This window comes from Phoenix dactylifera, chromosome 13, assembly GCF_009389715.1.
Source record: "Phoenix dactylifera cultivar Barhee BC4 chromosome 13, palm_55x_up_171113_PBpolish2nd_filt_p, whole genome shotgun sequence".
NCBI lineage: Eukaryota > Viridiplantae > Streptophyta > Magnoliopsida > Arecales > Arecaceae > Phoenix > Phoenix dactylifera.
In genome coordinates, this window is record NC_052404.1 from 10,384,779 (window position 1) to 10,404,844 (window position 20,066).

General features: G+C 41.0%; 3 protein-coding genes across 8 annotated transcripts; 2 read left to right on the top strand and 1 right to left on the bottom strand.

Moving 5' to 3' along the window:
- Positions 1 to 2,243: 2,243 nt before the first annotated feature.
- Positions 2,244 to 2,782, top strand: LOC103706651 (salt stress-induced hydrophobic peptide ESI3). Its single transcript, XM_008790825.3, has 2 exons — positions 2,244 to 2,419; positions 2,635 to 2,782. Exons 1-2 carry the CDS (start codon positions 2,339 to 2,341, stop codon positions 2,716 to 2,718), a joined length of 165 nt encoding a protein of 54 aa, XP_008789047.1. The 5' UTR covers positions 2,244 to 2,338; the 3' UTR covers positions 2,719 to 2,782.
- A 1,122-nt stretch (positions 2,783 to 3,904) lies between these two features.
- LOC103706734 (interactor of constitutive active ROPs 2, chloroplastic-like) lies at positions 3,905 to 10,468 on the bottom strand. The gene is made up of 4 exons (XM_008790948.4): positions 10,123 to 10,468; positions 8,863 to 8,921; positions 6,613 to 6,796; positions 3,905 to 5,752 (listed from the first exon to the last, which is right to left on the bottom strand). The coding sequence occupies exon 4, from the start codon at positions 5,388 to 5,390 to the stop codon at positions 4,140 to 4,142; it is 1,251 nt and encodes a 416-aa protein (XP_008789170.2). The 5' UTR covers positions 5,391 to 5,752; positions 6,613 to 6,796; positions 8,863 to 8,921; positions 10,123 to 10,468; the 3' UTR covers positions 3,905 to 4,139.
- A 2,327-nt stretch (positions 10,469 to 12,795) lies between these two features.
- On the top strand, positions 12,796 to 16,910 carry LOC103706650. 6 transcript variants are annotated; one of them, XM_008790823.4, is made up of 3 exons: positions 12,796 to 13,005; positions 13,185 to 16,176; positions 16,268 to 16,862. In XM_008790823.4, exon 2 carries the CDS (start codon positions 13,242 to 13,244, stop codon positions 16,125 to 16,127), a length of 2,886 nt encoding a protein of 961 aa, XP_008789045.2. In that variant the 5' UTR covers positions 12,796 to 13,005; positions 13,185 to 13,241; the 3' UTR covers positions 16,128 to 16,176; positions 16,268 to 16,862. The 6 variants fall into 6 exon arrangements, 3 of the variants coding, with proteins under 3 accessions (XP_008789045.2, XP_038988970.1, XP_008789046.2); XM_039133042.1 differs by having other exon boundaries at positions 13,193 to 16,176; XM_008790824.4 differs by having other exon boundaries at positions 13,229 to 16,176.
- Positions 16,911 to 20,066: the final 3,156 nt, after the last annotated feature.

Consider the following 20,066-nt stretch of genomic DNA (forward strand, 5'->3'; position numbering starts at 1 on the left):
ATTCAATTATTTCTTTTGGTGGCGAATGCACTTAACCATCTCAAACCATAATTTTACTATTTCTTTTGGGGGTCAACGGTCTCCGGAGCATCCTCGAGAAGTTCTCCTGCAACGCAGTTTCCTTGTAGGTGAGATTACACGTTCAGAGAAGCCCAATCCGGGCATCACTTAAATCCACCAAAAAATCATCTTGGTAATTTTAGAGCGTAGCAATCTTGTGCTTAGGCATGAAAATTGCAACCATATGGTACGTGGTAGAATGTTAATTTCCTAGCCAATGTTGGTAGTATCTTTCAGTATTGTTAAGCCAACAAATTCAACCTTCCTCTTTGTTGATGTGGCTAAACATCTTAGCAGACACCCCGGTCGAGAGGAAGCCGAGATCCTTAATGGCTAATGTTGTGGGATGGGGTTCCCAGTTTAGTCCCACATCGGATAATCAGCGGAAAGGTCTGTGCCTTAAATGGGGGGTGCAAACACCTCTTCTCACCAAGGGCCCTTTTGCGGGACAAAACCGTGAGGGTAGGGGACAACCTCCGCGGACCCCCGCGCCGGCAGGGCTCGGGACTGTCATTGGGACTGTCATTGGGCTCCGGCCCTGGGCGACCTCCCGCAGACCCGAAGCGGCAATCCCAGAGCGGACAATACCTCGGGGAGGACGCGGATGCTTTCCCTGCTCGTCCGGTGTGCGGGCTGGTGTCGGGGTTCCGACCCCACATCAGATGGCGCTAGAGGAAGGGCCTCGGCCACGCACAGACCTTCCCACTGAGGGGGCTGTGTTGTGGGATGGGGTTCCCAGTTTAGTCCCACATCGGATAATCAGCGGAAAGGTCTGTGCCTTAAATGGGGGGTGCAAACACCTCTTCTCACCGAGGGCCCTTTTGCGGGACAAAACCGTGAGGGTAGGTGGCAACCTCCGCGGACCCCCGCGCCGGCAGGGCTCGGGACTGTCATTGGGACTGTCATTGGGCTCCGGCCCTGGGCGACCTCCCGCAGACCCGAAGCGGCAATCCCAGAGCGGACAATACCTCGGGGAGGACGCGGATGCTTTCCCTGCTCGTTCGGTGTGCGGGCTGGTGTCGGGGTTCCGACCCCACATCAGCTAACATGGCCTGAAAGTTGGGACAGCAAGGAATGAAAGAGTTTATCAACAACTAAACCCAAAGCTAGTTCAGATGGCTGCAAGAGTTGCATACTGTTATATGGCAGAAATTATTTCTTCTTACGCTAATAATTCTGCTCAGATCTATGGATCAAAGTTGCAGCAGGTATGTGTATTGGCAACCCCCTCCTCCCCTTGGTGTTATTAAAATTAACTTTGATGTGGTAGTAGTTAGAGGCTCCAAAGCAGGAAATGTTCTAAAGGACCATCAGAAGGCACGTTACTTCCAGCAAGCTCCGTAAACTTTGCTGAAATAATGGCAGCATGGGCTGGATTGAGACGTGCCTATCTTCAATACCAGATGACTCGAATATGGCTTGAGGGAGACTAGATCTAATACAATTATGTTATGGAAAAGTACGTGCTTTGCATTTCAAGTTAATCATATTTGTTGAGAAGACAACGGGCAGATTGAATTGCAACTGAAGCTATAAAAGGAGACTTTGTAATAGAAAGCTATGCTGATATTCCATACTCTTTAGGACTTTAGGCCCGGTTAAGCTGCCCAACTTTGTACCAGAAAAAAGTGATCGAGATTGTGACATTGTGACTTTATATGGACAATCTATAGTAGAGCAGCTTACAAGATTTTCTTTTTCTTTTCGATCGTGATGAAATATGGATAAAGTGAGAAACTTCCGTCGATAGGCTTACAAGATCAAAAAGTCAAATAAAGTGGGAATGCATGGCCAATTTTGGCTGAAGATCTTGGAGTATTAAGCTAACCTACCACTTCTAGCCATATAATCTCATAAGAAACCAAAAAGTTTTTTGACCCACTGCATAATAAAAATGAAAAAAAAATTAAAGTTAAGATTTGCCGTCTTAGTATCAAATTCCATACAGGTGCCACACTAGCAAAATATCAGTATGGTACGATACTAATTTTTCAATCCAGCCAATACTCCATTTTTCCGATTCGACCCAAAGCGCAATCAACCGACCCTCCTCCGCTCCCGATCTAAAGTGGCTACGTGTCGCACAAGTGGCACACGTGTCATTCAAAGACTACCTTCACCTGCCACGTTCCAGTTCCATAAACAAACTCCGTTGAAACTCCATGCTTCGAAAACTCCCAGAATCCCCCTTCCCATTTCCTCTTCTCCTTCACCAGAACTCCTATCCTCATTCTTATCTCGCTGTCAGGTACAACGCAGCAAGGATAGGTTCAAAGAGATGGGATCCGAGACGTTTCTTGAAGTATTACTGGCCATACTTTTGCCGCCCGTGGGAGTCTTCCTCCGCTATGGATGTGGTGTAAGTTTGTCAGCATCTTTTGCATCATAGGCTCAGTACGTCACCTCTATGGTTCTACTGCTCTTTATATAGTAGATCAAATCATTTTATTGAGTCTTGAGTCATGAAAAGAAACAGTATACTTATATATAGATTCTAGTGTTTCTTTGACATAATACTTTAGTGTATTTTTGGACGTTGATGTCGTTTTTTTTTTGGATGACTGACTTTTGCAGGTGGAGTTTTGGATAGACCTTTTGCTGACCATATTGGGGTATATACCGGGTATTATATATGCCATATATGTGTTGGTAGGATAATGTTATGAGTGGATGGATGCTATGTAGATGGAAATGTTGTTACGTCGAGTAGTGCACCTATTGAACATTCCATGATCTGTTCTCTTTTTAATAATACGTCGTTTATCATGTTATTTTTAAATGATTGAATTGCCCTTTAAAATAAAGCTTGGCGACGCTTTCCACGTTTCAAATGCATGAAACCTTTGTTCTTTAATAACCTAACATAATTTTTTGGCAAGCACCTGATTAATATGGAAAGAGATGAAGGGTCGCGTGGACGGCAACCATCTTTACGACAATAATTTTCTCCTCGACCTAAAACTAATTTGTCTTCCCACGACTCATCGCTGTAATAATCTCTTCTTTGGTTGATCAACTGGTGATTAAAGAAGTTGCTGATATCTCAATCACAAGATCACGAATTCCAGCATTCGCACACAAGAAACATTGATGCATCTGATGGACATGAAGACAGTTGAGAAGATTTGGAGAACCTGGAGAGTAGCCTGGACGATTAATTTCCATCAAGGCATGCAGTATCGCTTGATAAATAATCTCAAGCTTGCCAAAGCCATTATTCAATCTAAATCATGCTTAAATATTTACAGTCTTGGCTGCGAGCTTGTCTGGCATGGTGGTTGTTTTTTATGTTTTTGCTTCTTTTTTTTTCTTTACAAACTATTGAAATGTCCCATGGAGGTTGATGTTAAATATATTAACATTTGCACACAAATTCCGCTATCCTTAGCTTTTTGTTTGAAGTACCATAAGGATAAATACTAAAAGTTTTTTTTTTTTTTTTTTTTTTTTTGGTCAAAAATAGGAGGGGAGGGGGAGGGACCAGCCCACCCGCGTAGCAGCCCCATTACTGGGCCCCCCTTCCACCAGGGAATGTTCGATACAGGTCGCAGGTTTTCGCGTGCCTTCCCCGACCCGTGGGCTCACCCCACTGGGTTCACCGCCTCACGTGTGGGTACGTCACCCCAGCGCCACCTTGGTACAAGTGGAAGGAAAGCATAACCGCCAACAAGCCAGCCGGGCGTAGGGCATCCGGTCCCCTAATTTAATCGACGCCCGCGCGTTTCGAACCCGGACAACTTGGGCGGAATTATCGCCCCCTTACCACCAGGCTACTACCTTGGTGGCATAAATACTAAAAGTTTGCAGCTGGTGGAAAGAACAGCAAATTAAAGCCAAAGCCCTTTTTTTCGGAAGGTAAATTGGAGGAATAAGAGTTTCCGCCAGCAGTTTTATCACCTAAGCTTTTTGTATCATCCATCCATTATTAGCAGTGAACTTTTCCTCAGCATCACTTCTCCACGATTGCCAGGTCGCAAAGGACAAAAAAGAAAGCACAATGAAACAACTGATCATTGTAACAACAGCCATAAGAACCAAATGGAAGTAATTTACGTGCCAATGCGTAGACAGTAAGCATTTCACTTTGGGCTTTTCTTCCACAACCCACCAATCTTCCTCAGCATATTTTTCTCCTTCTTTGGTGATTCCTCATCCGAGCCATCAGAAAACGGGGAGTTCAGCTTCCCAGCAGCAGTATTGTTCCCGGAGTCCAATGGGCCTCTGCTCTCCATGAACCTCCCCTGGTTGCCAGTAGTAAGAACAGCTGCCGCTGCTTCAGCTGCCTTCTTCCACTGATGGGACTGCACTCTCAGCCTCCTCAGTTCAGCCTCCATTTCTGAATTCACTGCTCGAGCTGCTTCCAGCTGATCGGCCACCCTTGCCGCTCTCCTACCGTTTCTGACAGCCTCCTCGGTAACATATCCAAGCCTCATTGTCGCCTCCTGCTCTGCAGCTTTGGCTGACTCAAGCGCAGCAGTAACTGCTTCATAACTCTTATGGCTCTCTGCCTCTTTCTTTTCCATTTCGGATTTCAGGATCTCATTCTCCGCCGAAATACCCTGCAGCTCTGTCTCCTTATCCATGAGGTCTGCCTTCAACTCAGCGATGTCAGTAATTGACTTCATTAACTTTGCTTCCAACTCTGAATCCATTTGTCTTACCTGAGCCTTCTCTATTTCTGCATTCAGTTCCTTGTTCATGGTTGCTAATTTCTGAAGTCCAGATTCCTTGTCAACAAGAGCTCCATTCAACTCAGCAATCTTTGTCTTCAAGTTCTTCAGCACCAGTTCTTGGTCAGCTTCTCTCAGTCCACAATCAGTCTTCATGCGCTCCAACTGTTCATAAGCAGACTGCATCTGCACTGTATTTTGAATACGTTCTTCTTGGTACTTGATCTCAGCTGCTTCGAGTGCAGAACTCAATTTTTCTACTTCTGACTCCCAACAACCACCCCCAGATTTGCCAACAAGTTCATTGCGATCAACTTCCCCAGCAAGCTTATCAGCCTGCAAATTTTTCACAATTTCCTCCAGTGAATTAACTTGAGATCTGGATTCTTCAAGCTCAAATATCACAGAGCTCAGATATTCTCCAAGTTTCATTCTTTCACAATTAAGAGTCTCAACGTCCATCTTAGCCATTTCCAGTTGCTGTTGAGCCTCACTGACCATTGCTTGCGCTTCAGCCTCTGTCTTCTCAGTATTACTAAGCTGAATCTTCAGGTTCTCAAGGGTAGCAACTGTTTCTGCCATGTCTTGCTTCAAGGCCAGAAGCTTACCATGAGCTTCTGCAGATTGCTTTGCTTGGACAGCCTCAGATTTAATAGCCATTTCAAGCTGCTGTTTCAACCTCTGGATTCGCTCATGGCAGAGGTTAAAGCTGCAGAGTCAACAGAGTGCTGCTTCTTGATGGCTTCAAGTTCAGACAGCCATGCACAATCGCGCTCCTGAGAAATTTCCCGTAGTTCCTGGAGCCGAGTTTCTTCTGCTGTGGAGAACTCAACAAGCTGGCGTTGGGAATCCTCAAGCTTTGCGGATATGTCTTGTATCTGTTTGTTGGCTTCTTCTGCATCCCGCTTGGCTTGTCTCTTCACTTCTTCAGATGAACTTAGCCGATCCCTTGTCTTTTTCAGATCCTCTTGGAGCTGAGCAATTTGAAACTCCAGCTCAGATATCCTACTCAGACGCTTCTTCTGGACCTCAGAACAGAAGTGGAAGAAGTTAATAATCCTCACCAAAAGAAATCAAAGATGACTGACCTCAAAACGACTTCTATGATATGAACATTTAGTTGGTGTCTGGTCGCCTGTTGTGCTACAGAGGTATGGCATGCAGAGATATCAACTCCCTAAGTAGAAAATAAATGGCAACATACACTACAGCTAGAAAGAGGAGAGAAGACAGCAGTAGGAAAGAAAAAAGATCAGTGAAGCTAAGGATCCATAACTCTACAAATGCAAAGTGCTGAATGTCACATTTAAAATCATTACATTATCCTGTGTGTATCTGAGGTTGATTTATCCTATCCCAGTGAAAGCAACATATTGCTGCTAGCAGCGTCGTAAGGCACATTATTCTTGTAACTTGGCCAGGCATTGTGCAACTTAGGAATCCAATTTTGGGTTTAATTGCAACTGAATGGGATGGTCAAGTCTGTTGCAAGTCAATCCGACAAATTTATAGCCTTAAAAAATTGGTGCTAAACCTCAAAATAATGGTGATAAACCCTAATGATATCATCCATCTAGGCATCGATCAGCTCTCAAAACAGACTCGTGTATATGTAGTATTTAGAAAGCCAAAATCGATGCAGTAAGTTCATAGAATGTCATCTACCTTTCCAAGCTACAGTATCATTTTTGGGGACATCATAAGATAACGTGCTCAAAGCATCTAATATGCAATTGAGATTGCCATTCAGAAACCTGAGCAGTAGATTCAAGTTTCCATCAGGATAAAATGTTGCAAGCTTGCATGCAGTGTTCAGACACAATGACCGTGGAAGATATCCTACAGACTGTTCAGGAAATAGGCAGCTTCACTTAGTCATTACCTCAGCTACGGGAGTCCTGGGTGACCAGTGCTCTGCAACTTTAAGACTTCTTTCAGTTGGGGGCTTTGTAGGAGTGCAAGCAGAAGCAGAAGAGTTGGATTCATGTCCTCCTGCCTTGGTTGCACAAGTTGATCTAGGAGTGGCTGGAGAAGTTCTTTGAGGAACTTCTGATGACCCGCTCCCGCTTCAAGCAAAAAAGAAGTCAGTTTTTCAGAAAACACCTATAAATGCTTGTCATCGGCAACAAACAAAAATTTTTGTTGGGAAAATTGAAGAAAATTCCTGCAGCACATTTGTCTAATTTTTTGGAGCAATAATTTGGGGATTGCGAGAAGCAAAATTGCTGCAGTTCAAAAAAAAAAAGAAAAAAACAGAGTTCATATGTAACAAGTGAAAATATAATTGCAGGTCCGTTGGCACAATTGAAACATTTGGACATAGATGCTTCTAGGATCCATTTGTGCCGAAGACAAATTATATGCTTTATATACTATTATACATGATTCAGTGTTGAGGGTGGCAACTTACATACAAGTGTTTTCAGAAAAAGCAACACAGATATAAGTGAACCAGCAAATAGGGTAATTTCACCTAGGTCTACCAGTAAAGTTTACTGATCAACAACCTCCTCTCTTCCATCAATCAGTCATTCCATCGTAGCAGAAAACCCCAGTAAAATTGTGATTCTACATAACCCATAGAAGTGGAGACCAATTTCAAGCATAAAAGATAAAGATTGGATGGTGCTGACTCAATCCTGAAATCAAATCCAGTATCCAGATGGATTCTTCAGGTAGGGGTATGGACTGACTATTGCAAGCCATGCTCGAGTGAATGGACAAAAGGAATGGGCAAGTACAGTGCCTACAATTCAAATATGTGCTTGGCCTTTGGTCTCACTTTATAATATGCACAGGAGACGGACACAACAGTATTGCATCAAGCATAAAATGGAGTGTACCCATCGTACCTGCCATGAATTTAGGCCCCACATTCCAAAATCATCTGATTTGTCACAAGTTAAAACTCCTGTTCCATCACATCATAGTGAGCCAATGGTTGATTGATAACCCTTCATCAAACCCCTTCTCCCTCATAGATAATTAAGAGCTTGCTATTAGATACCACGACCGTTTACAGAAACTCACTTTAAAACCCCATATTTACAGATGCTGATCACAATTTGTCAGATAACAAAAGCCTAATGCTTGTGCAGACCTAACTAGAAAGTTCATGTTGGTTTACTGACTTTTATAGATCCATATACCAACTCATGCTAGCGACAAATGCAACATGAAAGTCTCAAAGTTAAAAGAGGATGAAAGAACTCTCGTATCTCAACTAATCATGAGCAGACTTGTCGATCTCAACAGGAGTTATTGAACTCTAAACAAGGGCATAACAATCTAGGACTTCACCCAAAAAGGTTAATCGGAAAGTATTTTTTAGGCTCTTTAGTCTTGTATAAGTACCCAAGATCTCTCCGGCGAATTACTGATGTGGAACTAAACACACACTCGCATGGGTCTTCACATACTCCCACGTTTAAGCCCTAACATCCTCGTCGAGCTAAGAATCTAAATCCATTAAAATCTAAGCACAAGCATCACGATCGGCACATGGTCAAACTCAATGAGCCCATACTGCAGTGTCCCTAGCCCACATGGACTATGGGCCAAATCCGCTCTGATACGATTTGCAACAACCTAGGGCCTCACCCAAAAAGGTTAGCCGGAAGAAATTTTTTTGGTTATTTAGTCCTGTATAAGTATCCAAAATCTCTCCAGCGAATAACCGATGTAGAATTAAACACGCGCTCGCATGGGTCCTCACAAAGGGATAGAAAAAGAAAAAGACATCATTGTGAGGGAAGGAACCACAGTTGCTGGCAAGCAAAACAAATAAAGAAGAGCAGAAGAATCTCATATAAAAGAAAGGTAAGAAGCCATTACTTGAGCATATTCAAGCACCCATGTTAAGTAAATGCGGTAAGCTTTCCTATGCATTGGCCACCACCCTAACTCACAATCAGACAAATCCAACAGACCCGTCTGCAGTTACACACATATGGGGTGGGTTGAATCTCCCAAATGAAAAATATTAAGAAAGAAACAGAGGGGCCACTTGACACTGTCCACTCAAGTTGATACAAACAAGCACATCTTGGATCCCATTGCTACTACCAAGCTAAACTGTTCAGAAACCAGCATCCAAGTGTTAAAAAACAAAGTCTTTAAGTGCAGATCAGACCTGAGCTTGGGTGTCTGCATGCTATTCCACTCAGTCTATTCCCTTTCACGAGCCAAGACCTGCAACCACAAAAAAACATAGCAAATCATAAAGAGAGCTTTTATCAGGTAAGCTTATTGCACAGGAACAAAAGAAATGCCTCGTGCAGCCCATCGGATAGCAAGTATATCCAAAGAACCAACGAAACAAATAAATACTGTAGCCTGTTTTCCTTTACCATCTCAGAAAGAGGATTACAAGGATATCTTCATTTTTTCCTGTTTTCCTTTACCATCTCACAAAGAGGATTACAAGGATATCTTCATTTTTTCCAAACATTTCAGCTCCCATAGAACATTTCTTTTCTTTTGCATCCAATAAAATAGCATTTCTTTTGAAAAAATAATGATAAATAAGTATCAACAGATAGTAAACAAGGAAAATTTCCAAGAAAATATTAAAATAAATGAACTTTCTTTGAATTCATTAACCCTTGTTGCTTACTGAATGGATGAAAGAAGGGAGGGCTTTTTTCCCTTTAAAATAAAAATAGCTGTTCCAATAGTTCAATATTCAAATAGAAGATAAATTAGAAAAAAATAAAAAAGATAAAAAGCATTGACAAAAGCAGAGGAGAAGAAGAAAACGGAGAGGAGAAGGAGAAGAGAAGCCAACATAAGAACTCGACAACTAAGAGGAGACCAGAGAGAAAAGGTTGATCAAATGACGAATTAAAAGAAAAACATATATAAGAACTTAACAAAGACGTTTCTTTTATGGTTTTCGTTTCTCTTTTATACAGTTTACTTTTCGATCAGGAAATCCTCAAAAAGCCTACAAAAAGAAGAATGCGGAGATCAGAAGAGCCGGCATTATCATTTCTGGTGCAGAAAAAAAAATCCCTTTTCGGGGACGAAGCCCAAACAGAACAAACTTTAAAAAATATCAAAGAGATAAAAGAGAAAGAAAGACTTTCCATACATTCTGGATGACTTCTCTTGTATTGGAATTGCTCAAAAAAAAACTCGGAATTTTTCCCACAGTTCCCCTGTTGCTGCACCTTTGTTCCGACTAAGAAAAGGAGACGGAAAAAACAGGGGAGGCTTTCGAGCTTCCTATACGATATAGATGAGCTCGCCGCAAAATATCCGCGTGGAAAAAGCTCGCATTTTTCCCACATTTCTTCTGTTTCCTCTCATCTCACAGAGAGAATGCCAAGAAAGGAGGCAGTTTGGGAGCCGAGCAAGTGAGAAGATGACGAAAAACCAAGCAAGAACTCACGGTTTTCCTTCGTTTTGAGATAGAAACACGGGAGTTTCTCTTCTCATTCCCCTTCTTCTCCTCCTGCGCCTTCTTCTGATGCCCGTCTCGCAGTTCCCGATGCCTCATCCATCCATCCACCCACTCTTCCTCGTTTCCCGGAGCGAGCTAAGGGGACTAAACTGATACGGGATTTGTGTGGAGCACCAGGGCCTGTCTCGAGCCAAAGCAGTAAAGCTTGAGGTTGGAGCCAACGAGGTGGTGGGTTTTGTCGCCACTCCCCGAGCGAGAGTTAACCAAGTTAGAATTTTGCCCTGCGACCGTTGCTCTCCGGCTCACCGGTAGTGCTCCGAGCTCCGCCACGGGCCGCTGGTTGTGTCGTATATTAGCAATGCTGGTGGTGTGTTTGGGCTGCGAGTCGAGTTCTTATGACCTTTCCGTGAGCTTACCAACCAGGAAGTTCCCCAGAATCCCTTGTCCCAACTTCCTTTCCTAACCATGGAGTAAGCCTTTGCATTACTTAACTCTTTAAATTAATTAAAAACTTATTTGGTTCACAAAAAATATATTAAAATATTTTTCTAAACAAATAATTTTTAAAAATATAATGCTTAAAAAATAATTTTAGCATCTTTAGTTGACCATAAAAAATAATATATTTAAAAATGGATTATATTTAGTTGAGTATATAACTTTTTAAAGAAATTGTATTAAATATTTATTATATTCATAAATTTTGATGCATTATGGAAAAAATATCAATTTCTAATGAGTAGAAAAGTAGCTCATAATTTTTATATTTTTTATGAAATATAAAATTTTTATTTCTATAAAAATACTATTTTGTATTTTTTAAAAAAATATTCTAAACCAAATGGGTTTGCACTAAAAACCCAATCTTCAAATACCACAAAGTCTTTGATGTTTTTTTCTTTTTTTTTTTTGCGCTAAAGCGGATATCTCGTACATGTCAGATACAAGTATACCAAAAAAATTAAGAAAATAATAAGTCTCAGAGTGCGCCCAGGGTCGGTCCGAGCTCTAGGCGACCGTCTCAGTCGCCTAAGGCCCCGGGCTAATGGAAGCCCTCGGAGGCTGACCAAAAGGAAGCAAAGGCTCTATATAAAACGGGAATAGGAGCTGGCTACGAGTCTTCCCTCTTGATGGAAGGGCGGTGGAGAGTTTCCTGGCCTGCAGAGGGTCAATTTGGAAAGTTGGGGACAGTAGTTTTGTTTTGGGTGGAGAGAGAGAGAGAGAGAGAGAGAGAGAGAGAGAGGAGGGATTTGGTTGGCTTGATAGAGGCCTGAAGCCACTCTTATCTTTCATCCCTTCTCTTTTTTGGTTTTGGTCTTGGTTTTCCTTCCCTCACATTACTCCTGTTCCAGCTGGGCCATCCGGAAGAAAGACAGGGGGATTGGAGATGGACTTCTTGGAGGGTGGAGATTCTTTTAGTTTTCTCCTCTCGGTTTCTTCTCCCCTCTTGGGTGGTAGAGAGAGAAAAGGAGGGAGGGGGTTGAATGGCTGCTGTGCTGTGATGTTGCAGTTGCTGCTTGGGTACTCACTTGAAGGGGAGATGGTGGGATGGGACTTTTATTAATTAAATGGAGTGAATTTTCCATAATGACCCTATTTTTTTTCATAGAGAGGTTTCTTTATGGATAAATTCTTTTCTTTATCTTGACCATGAAGTGCCATAGGATGACCTTTTCCTATTCGGCTCTTACTTGACACGGTAAAGAGTATTGCCAAGCATTATCTCAGTTATTTAATCAGTTTCATGGTCCTTTATTTAGAGTAATTGCTTTTATATGCTTTCATTCAAGAATTATATTAAATTAAAATGACTTTTTGTCTATTTTTATTAGATTCATATATTTTTGTTGAAATAGTATACTTGATCGCTATCTATTTTCATATCATTTTTTTAAATATTTTATATTTATTAAAAAATTAATTATTAAAAAAAAGAGACCTTGTTCATTAGATTCGCCTTAGGCCTCCGAATGTATTGGGCCACCCCTGAGTGCGCCAAAGAATCCCCTCTCTTCTAGCCAGAGGGTCTCTCCAAAATGGTTAGCTACATACGAGGATATTCAGTCTACTGCTCCGTTCGTCTCATAATACATGTGCTTTGCCTGCAAGAACATTCCACCACTGATCATAGTCTGAAAGCAGCGGGTGGTGCTTATCCACCTCTTCTACATCCTACTGAATACAATCAATAATTGTAGCCGAATCGCCATATCAACACGGGTTTGCAGCTTGCTTTTTTTTTTTTTTTTTTTTTTGACTAGTCTATCCTTTTTTTTAAAGACAAAATGCGGGGCATAGAGAGCCCGCCATCTATATTAATTAAAATTAATCATAATATTATGTAGACAATTTTTCGGTGGACAAAAGCTTGATGTTTAGTCATTCAGTATCATCTCATACGGGCAATCCTATCATTATTTTTTTTTTAGTTATTACTAAAAATTTACCGATGCAAAACTGCTAAAGGAGCTCATCTCCATGCTGCTGCCAGAAGCATTAATAATATCTCCACAAAGTAACACAGCACCAACTTAATAGCGGAAGTGTGCCGCGATCTAAAGATGGAACTCGCGTATCTTCTTAAAGAATAAAGACCGATCGGATCAAATCTCGTTGGTCAAACTTCACGTACAAAAGACCACATAAACCATCAAGTGAAATAAATCGATCAAATCCGCTGCTGCACCCATGCTGTAACGTGATAGATTGGAGGACCAGAAAAAGACCCATTTCTTTTTCTTTTTGTTTTGGTACAAGAAAAGGAAAAAGACCCATTCTTGAAAAGACACGGACCCTTCTTGGTTTTGGACATGGTTCAAAGCTCGCTCGGAAATGAACTTGTTCTCCTCCGAGCGGCAAACCTGATACCAGGTACGCACAAACGTTACTCCTTTACCCCTGCTCTTTTTTTCTTTTTTCTTTTTTTTTTTTGCGTTCTCTTGAATTCATTTTTTGTGTTTCAAAAAATATCTAGGGTTCTTATTCTTCTATTTTTTTTCCTCCAATCTCCTATCGCTTGGGGAAAAAATGAGAAAATTTTGGGGTTTTAGTTGAACAGATTCTCTATCTCTAAATCCCGCGTGAAAGGTTGCAGAAGTTTTGGATTCATGTTTTCGAATACCTCGGCGGACGAGGTGGTTGCCGCCCGTGGCATCGACCTCAACTCTGCCGCCACCGCGGTTGAGCACCAAGAACCCTCTTCGGCGTCGTCGTCTGTTCCCATCGTTGATGCCTCCGGTGGATCCGTTCCAGAAACCCTAACCGGGGCGGATGGTTCGAAAACATCGAGCGGTGGAGATAGAGATGGGGTTTTGGGTGGTGGAGACCAAGGTTTCTATCAGAGCGCGCAGGCGAAGGATTCCTTTGTGGATGCAAAACCTGATTTTGAGGGGGAAGGCAATGGTCGTGCTGGGAAAGGAGTACAGGAAGCCGATTCGCGACGTGCTGGTGAGGCTTTGATGGCAGAGATGGATGTTGTTAAGAAAGATTTGGACTTGGCTGTTCCTTTTGTCGAGGCAGAGTGTCTGGATGGGAGTTCAGTAGAGGAAAATGCGGGAAGAAACGGTGGAATTGGAGACTGTGTTGCAGCTGATGTGGTTGTCGCGAAGGGTGTTAACGCAGCGGAAGCAAAGAGCCCAGAGGTGCCTCTGGTTGATGGGAAGGTGAATGATAAGGATGTTGTTACGGCTGATGTAAGATTCGATGTGGTGATCGGTGATGAGAATGCTGAAGGGGATTCAAAGTTGGGAGTGGAAATTGGTGCATCTAAGGCGGTAGAGGTGGCCACTGCTTCTGCTTCTCTGTCCAATGTACTCGAAGATGCTTCTCCTGATAATAATGGCGGCTGCCAAAAGACTGAGGTGGTTCAAAGGTTGGAAGTTGACGAAAAGGTTCCTAAAGTGGAGGATAATATGGAAGGTTTTATTATGGACATGGGTACCTGTGGGGTCCAGAATGTGCAAGCCAGGGAACGAGAAATGTCAAAAAGCAGAGAGAAACAAAGGCAGCGAGCATCTGATGCAGAGAACAATCAGCATGTCATGTGTTACTATGCATTTCAAGATGAAAAGAAGGATGATTTTTGGGTTTCGGATATGGTCTGGGGTAAAGTGAGGGGCCACCCATGGTGGCCTGGACAGATCTTTGATCCCTCGGATGCATCAGAGATGGCATTGAAGCATGAGAAGATGGACCACTATCTGGTAACATATTTTGGAGACAAAACTTTTGCTTGGTGTGATGAATCCCACCTGAAGCCTTTCCAGACATACTTCATGCAGATGGAAAAGCAAAGCAGTTTGGATGCCTTTGTGACTGCTGTTAATGATGCCCTGGGGGAAGTCTCAAAGCGGATAGAGTTGGGGATGACTTGCCACTGTTTAACTGATGAAGCCTGTGCTGATATGAAGCACCAGAAGGTCGAGAATGCTGGGATACGGGAAGGGACATGTAGCCCTGCCATTGACAGTTCTTTGATTGCAAGCTCGTTTCAACCTGCTAAGTTCCTTGATTATATTCGAGCATTAGCTCAGTTCCCGAATGGAGGAGCTGATAGATTTGAGTTCCTGATAGCAAAGGCTCAGTTGAAGTCCTTTTATCGTTCTAAAGGTTACACTGAACTTCCTTTATTTGTTATTGGTGGAGGGCTGGAGAATGTTGTGGAAGCTTCACCAGCTAGGAAAAGAAAATTGGATAACGATGTTGCTGATTTCTCAGCTCCAGTTTCTTCATACTCTATTTCTGGGAAGGGAAAATCAAGAGGTAGAGGGAGACCTCCTAAGCAGAAAAATATTTTGGAGGATGGTAGAAAGCAGAAGAGCCTGTCTGAACTGATGGAAGAGAAAAATGTTCCTCATTATGGAGATAGTGGTAGATGCGGATCTGGAGCTAGAGCATCTTCACGTTCATCAGGTAGGAAACATAAAGTTGTTGATTCTGATTCTACCGGCCCTGGGAAGAGTAAGAAGAAAAGGCTCGACTCATTAGGGGATTTAGAAACAAAATCACGATCTCCAGCTCGTAAAAAATATTCCAAGGTTGGAGATTGCATGCGTCGAGTTGCTGACCTGATGACAGGATCACCCCCTATCCTTCTTAAGTGCAAGGGTGAAACATTCCAGAAGAGCCTGGCCAAGGTGAACGGTAGAGGAGGTGATGCTGTGAATGACCCTCATACACATGTGGAGACTCGAAAAGTAAAAAGAGGTGCTTCAAAGGACATCCCCTCCCATAGTGAAATGCTGTCACAGCTCTGCTTGGCTGCTAGGGATCCCATACAGGAATACAGTTTTCTGTCCATGATAGTCAGTTTCTTCACTGATTTTAGGGACTCACTTGCGTCTATTTCTTTCAAAAATAAGAAGTTTGTGGAGGTGTTGGGGGCTAAAAGGGGTAGGAGAAAATCGACCAGCTCTATGTCAGCCTCTTCGGAGATGTCCCAGCCTGACTTTGTGCAGGATTCTTATTGGCCCGATATTGTATTTAGAGAAATGCCTGAAAAAGAACTGGTATCTAGTGACCGGAAAAGAAAACGAGAATCTCAGATGAAGAGGCAAAAGAAAAAGAAGCCTGCAGAGGAGATATCATTCTCTGTTCCCTGTCCTGTGTTGGACACTCCGCAACATTTGCAAGTCGGTTCTGCAAGCATTGACAATGGACAAGAAGTGGCAGCTGAAAGACCAATGAACAATTCGGAGGAAATTATTGAGGAGTGCATGCCCACTGCACTGGTTTTGAATTTTAATGAGTCGAATGCGCTTCCTTCTGAAAGTGACCTCATCAGTATTTTTGGTCGCTATGGACCTCTCAGGGAAGCAGAGATTGAAGTTCTGAAAAAGGCAAACTGTGCTAAAGTTGTCTTCAAGAGGCGTGCTGATGCAGAAGTAGCTTTCAATAGTGCAGGAAAATCCAGCATCTTTGGGCCGGCACATGTCAGCTATCGGCTTAGGTACTTGCCATCAATGCCAAAAACATCCCCAAATAGCACTCCATAAGGCAAAAAAGATGCCTCACCCGTTGAAGGTGTCAGTCTAGAAGTTTCAGGTATGTCCATCTCATGTCTCAGTTGCTTTTTACTGGGAATATAAATTAACCTCATAAAATTTATGCTCATCAGAATGTTATTTTGTTTCAGGTCAAGAAGATTCCATGGTGGTTGATGACATGCATGTTGAACTGCAGGGCAATGGAATGTCTGAGTGAGCTGTTGAAACTTGGTGGGGAAACTGCTAGGATTATGGTCAAAATGTTTTTCTGCTTTATAGAGTGACAACAATTAACTTGTTTTTTGGTCTAAGAATACTTTTGTGCTTTAAGGGTAATACAGGTGTTTATTTTGTATAGATGTAAACTGATCTTTTCATTTATAAGATTTACCTTTCTCGACTTGCCAAGTTTTGAAAATGTTACTTTCTGCCAGTGCTTCTCTGAACCTTGATTTCTGTACTTGAAGGTGAGCATTGATTGAAGAAGTTGAATGCTACTCTGAAGGTGCAAGGTGTAGGAACTAAAGTAATCCAACTCTTGATGGAAAATTATAGTATTAGTTCATTGGTCGACTCTGTTTTATGTTCAGATATTTACATCTTGACTGAAGTTGTATGGTTTTAATTCTAGTTAAAGGATATCAAAGGCTGTCTTGAAGGATTTTCTTTGGTTTTCATGTCAATATGTGAAACTATGATCAGGAATTAGGATTGCGGGGAACCTGTATCTTTATGGCTTGTACATGTTTCCGGCCATCATTGTGGTTTATTTTAATCATCTTTAGCATTTTACTGTGGACTATATTGCTTGAAGGAGTTGAGTTTTGCCGTCAAAGCTGAGCAACTTGAACCCATTTTTACATAGTAGCTGCTCAAGGTACTTGACCCCATTGGTGCATTTAAGTACACCTTGGATGCATGACTGTAGTTTTTTGCGGACCTATGCTATTGAATCAATAGCCTAGGTGCAAAGTTTTGCACAATTTACTAGCCTATGGTTCTCACGGGACAAATTGTACTTGGCTAATTTCTTATGATGATTAATCTTTTGTGGTTGGTTGCTGAAATATTTTCTTGTTAGTAAAGATACATTTTGTTTATTATATTACATTAGAGATATTTGTAGGTTGTCTTATATGTTTACGTTTGTTAATTTGAAAAAAAAAGAGAATGATTGATGTCAAATGCTCTTTGAAGAAGTATAATGTAGCCTCTTATCTTTGTTCTGAGGGCTTGTTTGGTATTGCATTTACAATTTTACAAGGGTAAGTCAGCACTTGGATAGAATCGTTTTTAAAATGTAACACTTCTTTGCATATTTGTCATTTGGGAAAAGCATAATGTCAAAGCATTTTCTAATAACAGAGTGGAGAAAGAAAGATATAAAGCATTGGAAAAGAAAAGGTGCAACAAGTTGATTTTGTGTCTCACATAAGTTAGATATGGTCATATGGATTTTAGCACATACACAGAAACAAAGCAATATCAAGTCTAATTGATTAAGATAATGGTGATCCTATTCTGTTGCTATCAATTTGTTTATTCTTCAGTCTACATTAAGGACTGGGATCCTAGCCACATGTTCAAGCTATAGGTTCAAGTTGAGTTTGTGATGAGTCAGATTTTATTTGGGTTTACTTGATTCGATTGTTCCTCCATGCTTTTGCCTTTGAGTGAATCAAGCTCGATATGTTCCAGAAATGATATACTAGTTTATAAGTGTAAGTCAAATGTTTCCCTTCTAAAATAAACTATAAAACTTCTCCTGAAAGCTGTTTTTTTGGCTTGTGCTTGCTAATCACTTTTGAACATAGCCAAAGACACTTTTCTACAAAAGTTGTTTGTGGTTTTAAAAGTTATGTAGAGGGCTTTTTTTTTTGAAAAGAAAAATGCCAAATGTGCTTGACTTTATCCAAGTGATGTTGTTTATTGCTTGTAAAATATGGTGGTTATTTGTGTTGTCATGAAGTGTATCATATTTTTGCCTTTTTATGTACTCGTGAATATGTTTGGTGAGGAGATTGTTTATGAATTTTTTGTAGCTTGTGCCCTGTTGTTGATTATTTTAATGATTTTCATTGAGCATGGCTTTTCTTTGTCCCTGTCCTGATTGAAAGGTTTTATACTTTGTGGACTTTTTGTAAAGATATGTTTTCAAATTCCCCAATGAATTTGAGGCAGAAAATCTATAACGTATAACCATGTTGCATTTTGGTTAATTATGCCTGTTTGGAGGCCATATCCTGCACCAACCTAGATCCTGACCTCATCTATGGTGTTTGTCATGCAAGTGCTTCATTTTCTATATAATTGTACGTGCATGTATGTGCACATGCAACATACACACATATTGTATGTATGAATGAGCAAATGCATATGTATATCTGCATGCAATGGTTTTCATGTTTGTCGGGTACAACTAGCAGAGTTATGTCATGGTACCAAACACATGGTGGGCCATTCAGAATGGTTATCTGCATCTGTTGCATACAGCGGTCACTAGATGAATGGTTTTCCCAAATAATGCAAACGATTTGTTTCATTATGTCATGGTATCAAAACACATGGTGGGCCACTCGAAATGTTAATCTGCACTCTGCATCTAGTGATCGCAAGATGAATAGTTTTCCTGAACAATGTAAATAATTTGTTTTGTTTTGTCTATGGTTGGGACAAAGTTTAATCTGCTTGAATTTTGTTCAGGCGTCACTGCTTCATTTAAGCCCTGGAACATTAAACCTGTCTGTCCTTGTTTATTGTTGCTGTGCAGTAATTTTGATCATCATATTGTGCTCAAGTAACAAGATTATTTTGGGATGATCATTACTTAAGACTATATAGGACTAGCTATATGTATGAAATATTTGGCCAAACCATACTTTATGATGTCAGGCTTTGTTGTTTTTATGCTTATGCATTTACTTTCTACTTTCAATTCAAAAGTTCCCTTGAAAACGAATATGCATGTCTTCCTGATGTGGAAGATTACATCGCTCTTTGCTCCGACCCTCAAGTATCGTTCAACTATTGATTTGCTGGTGTGTATAGTAATTTTGTTAGTAAAAATTCAATGCTTTGTGTGGAATGATCTTGAATTGAGATGGTAAGATGTTGTTTGGCGTGTTGGATTTAGTTTTTTAACTGATTTAGCACAGTTAGCATTGGTCTTTGCAACTCGATGACCGGTAATGGAATTCTACAATTTTTAGTGGCTCAGGAGGTTTTGCAAGAACCTTGATTGTGTTTCTCTGCAGGTTGTAACATAAGAGTACATCACTCATCAAAATAAAAGATTATATATGTATATGTATACTATATGTGTCTCTGTGTGTGTGTGTGTGTGTAATTTTAAGTTTGAAGTAGTCCTGGCATGCCGGGCACTGGTTCTAGTTCAAGCATTAAGATACTCATTTTTCACGAAAATCTTATGTTTGAACTAGTTCTGAAACGTTGCTTGTTATGATTTTCTCATATTGAGGTGGGCATAAATGCATTTTGTGATAGCAGAAGGTACAAATTAACAATATTATATTTGTTTATGGGGTTATATGTTATAATTAAGGGAGGATTTTATTTGAAAGAACACATAAAACTGACATTATCACATTATTTTCTTTTTATATTTCGTTCAAACAAGCAGTGGTGGTTAATTTCAAGTAAAACATGGGCAAAATAAAGGCCTTTTGGTTGCTACATGCACTGTACAAATATGATAAGCAAATTGCTGCAGAAAGATTATGGTATATGACTAATGTTGATCTGATTTACTGGTAATCAATTTAGATTTTTCATCACCGATATATATAATGATGCAGCGATATGCCTCTAAACCATTAGATTTTGCCATGATAATTTTTCATATCAAAATATCAGTATTGATGCTAAGTAACCGTGTCAATAGAATTTGTTATTTTTTATTCTTTTCTTTCCCATTACTCCGTGGCGATA

Bases quoted from the DNA above. Each gene is read 5' to 3' on its own strand.
- LOC103706651 (XM_008790825.3), top strand. From the start codon at position 2,339: ATGGGATCCGAGACGTTTCTTGAAGTATTACTGGCCATACTTTTGCCG. The intron at 2,420-2,634 runs GTAAGTTTGTCA...TGACTTTTGCAG, and splicing joins TCCTCCGCTATGGATGTGGT to GTGGAGTTTTGGATAGACCT.
- LOC103706650 (XM_008790823.4), top strand. From the start codon at position 13,242: ATGTTTTCGAATACCTCGGCGGACGAGGTGGTTGCCGCCCGTGGCATC.
- LOC103706734 (XM_008790948.4), bottom strand. From the start codon at position 5,390: ATGGCTATTAAATCTGAGGCTGTCCAAGCAAAGCAATCTGCAGAAGCT.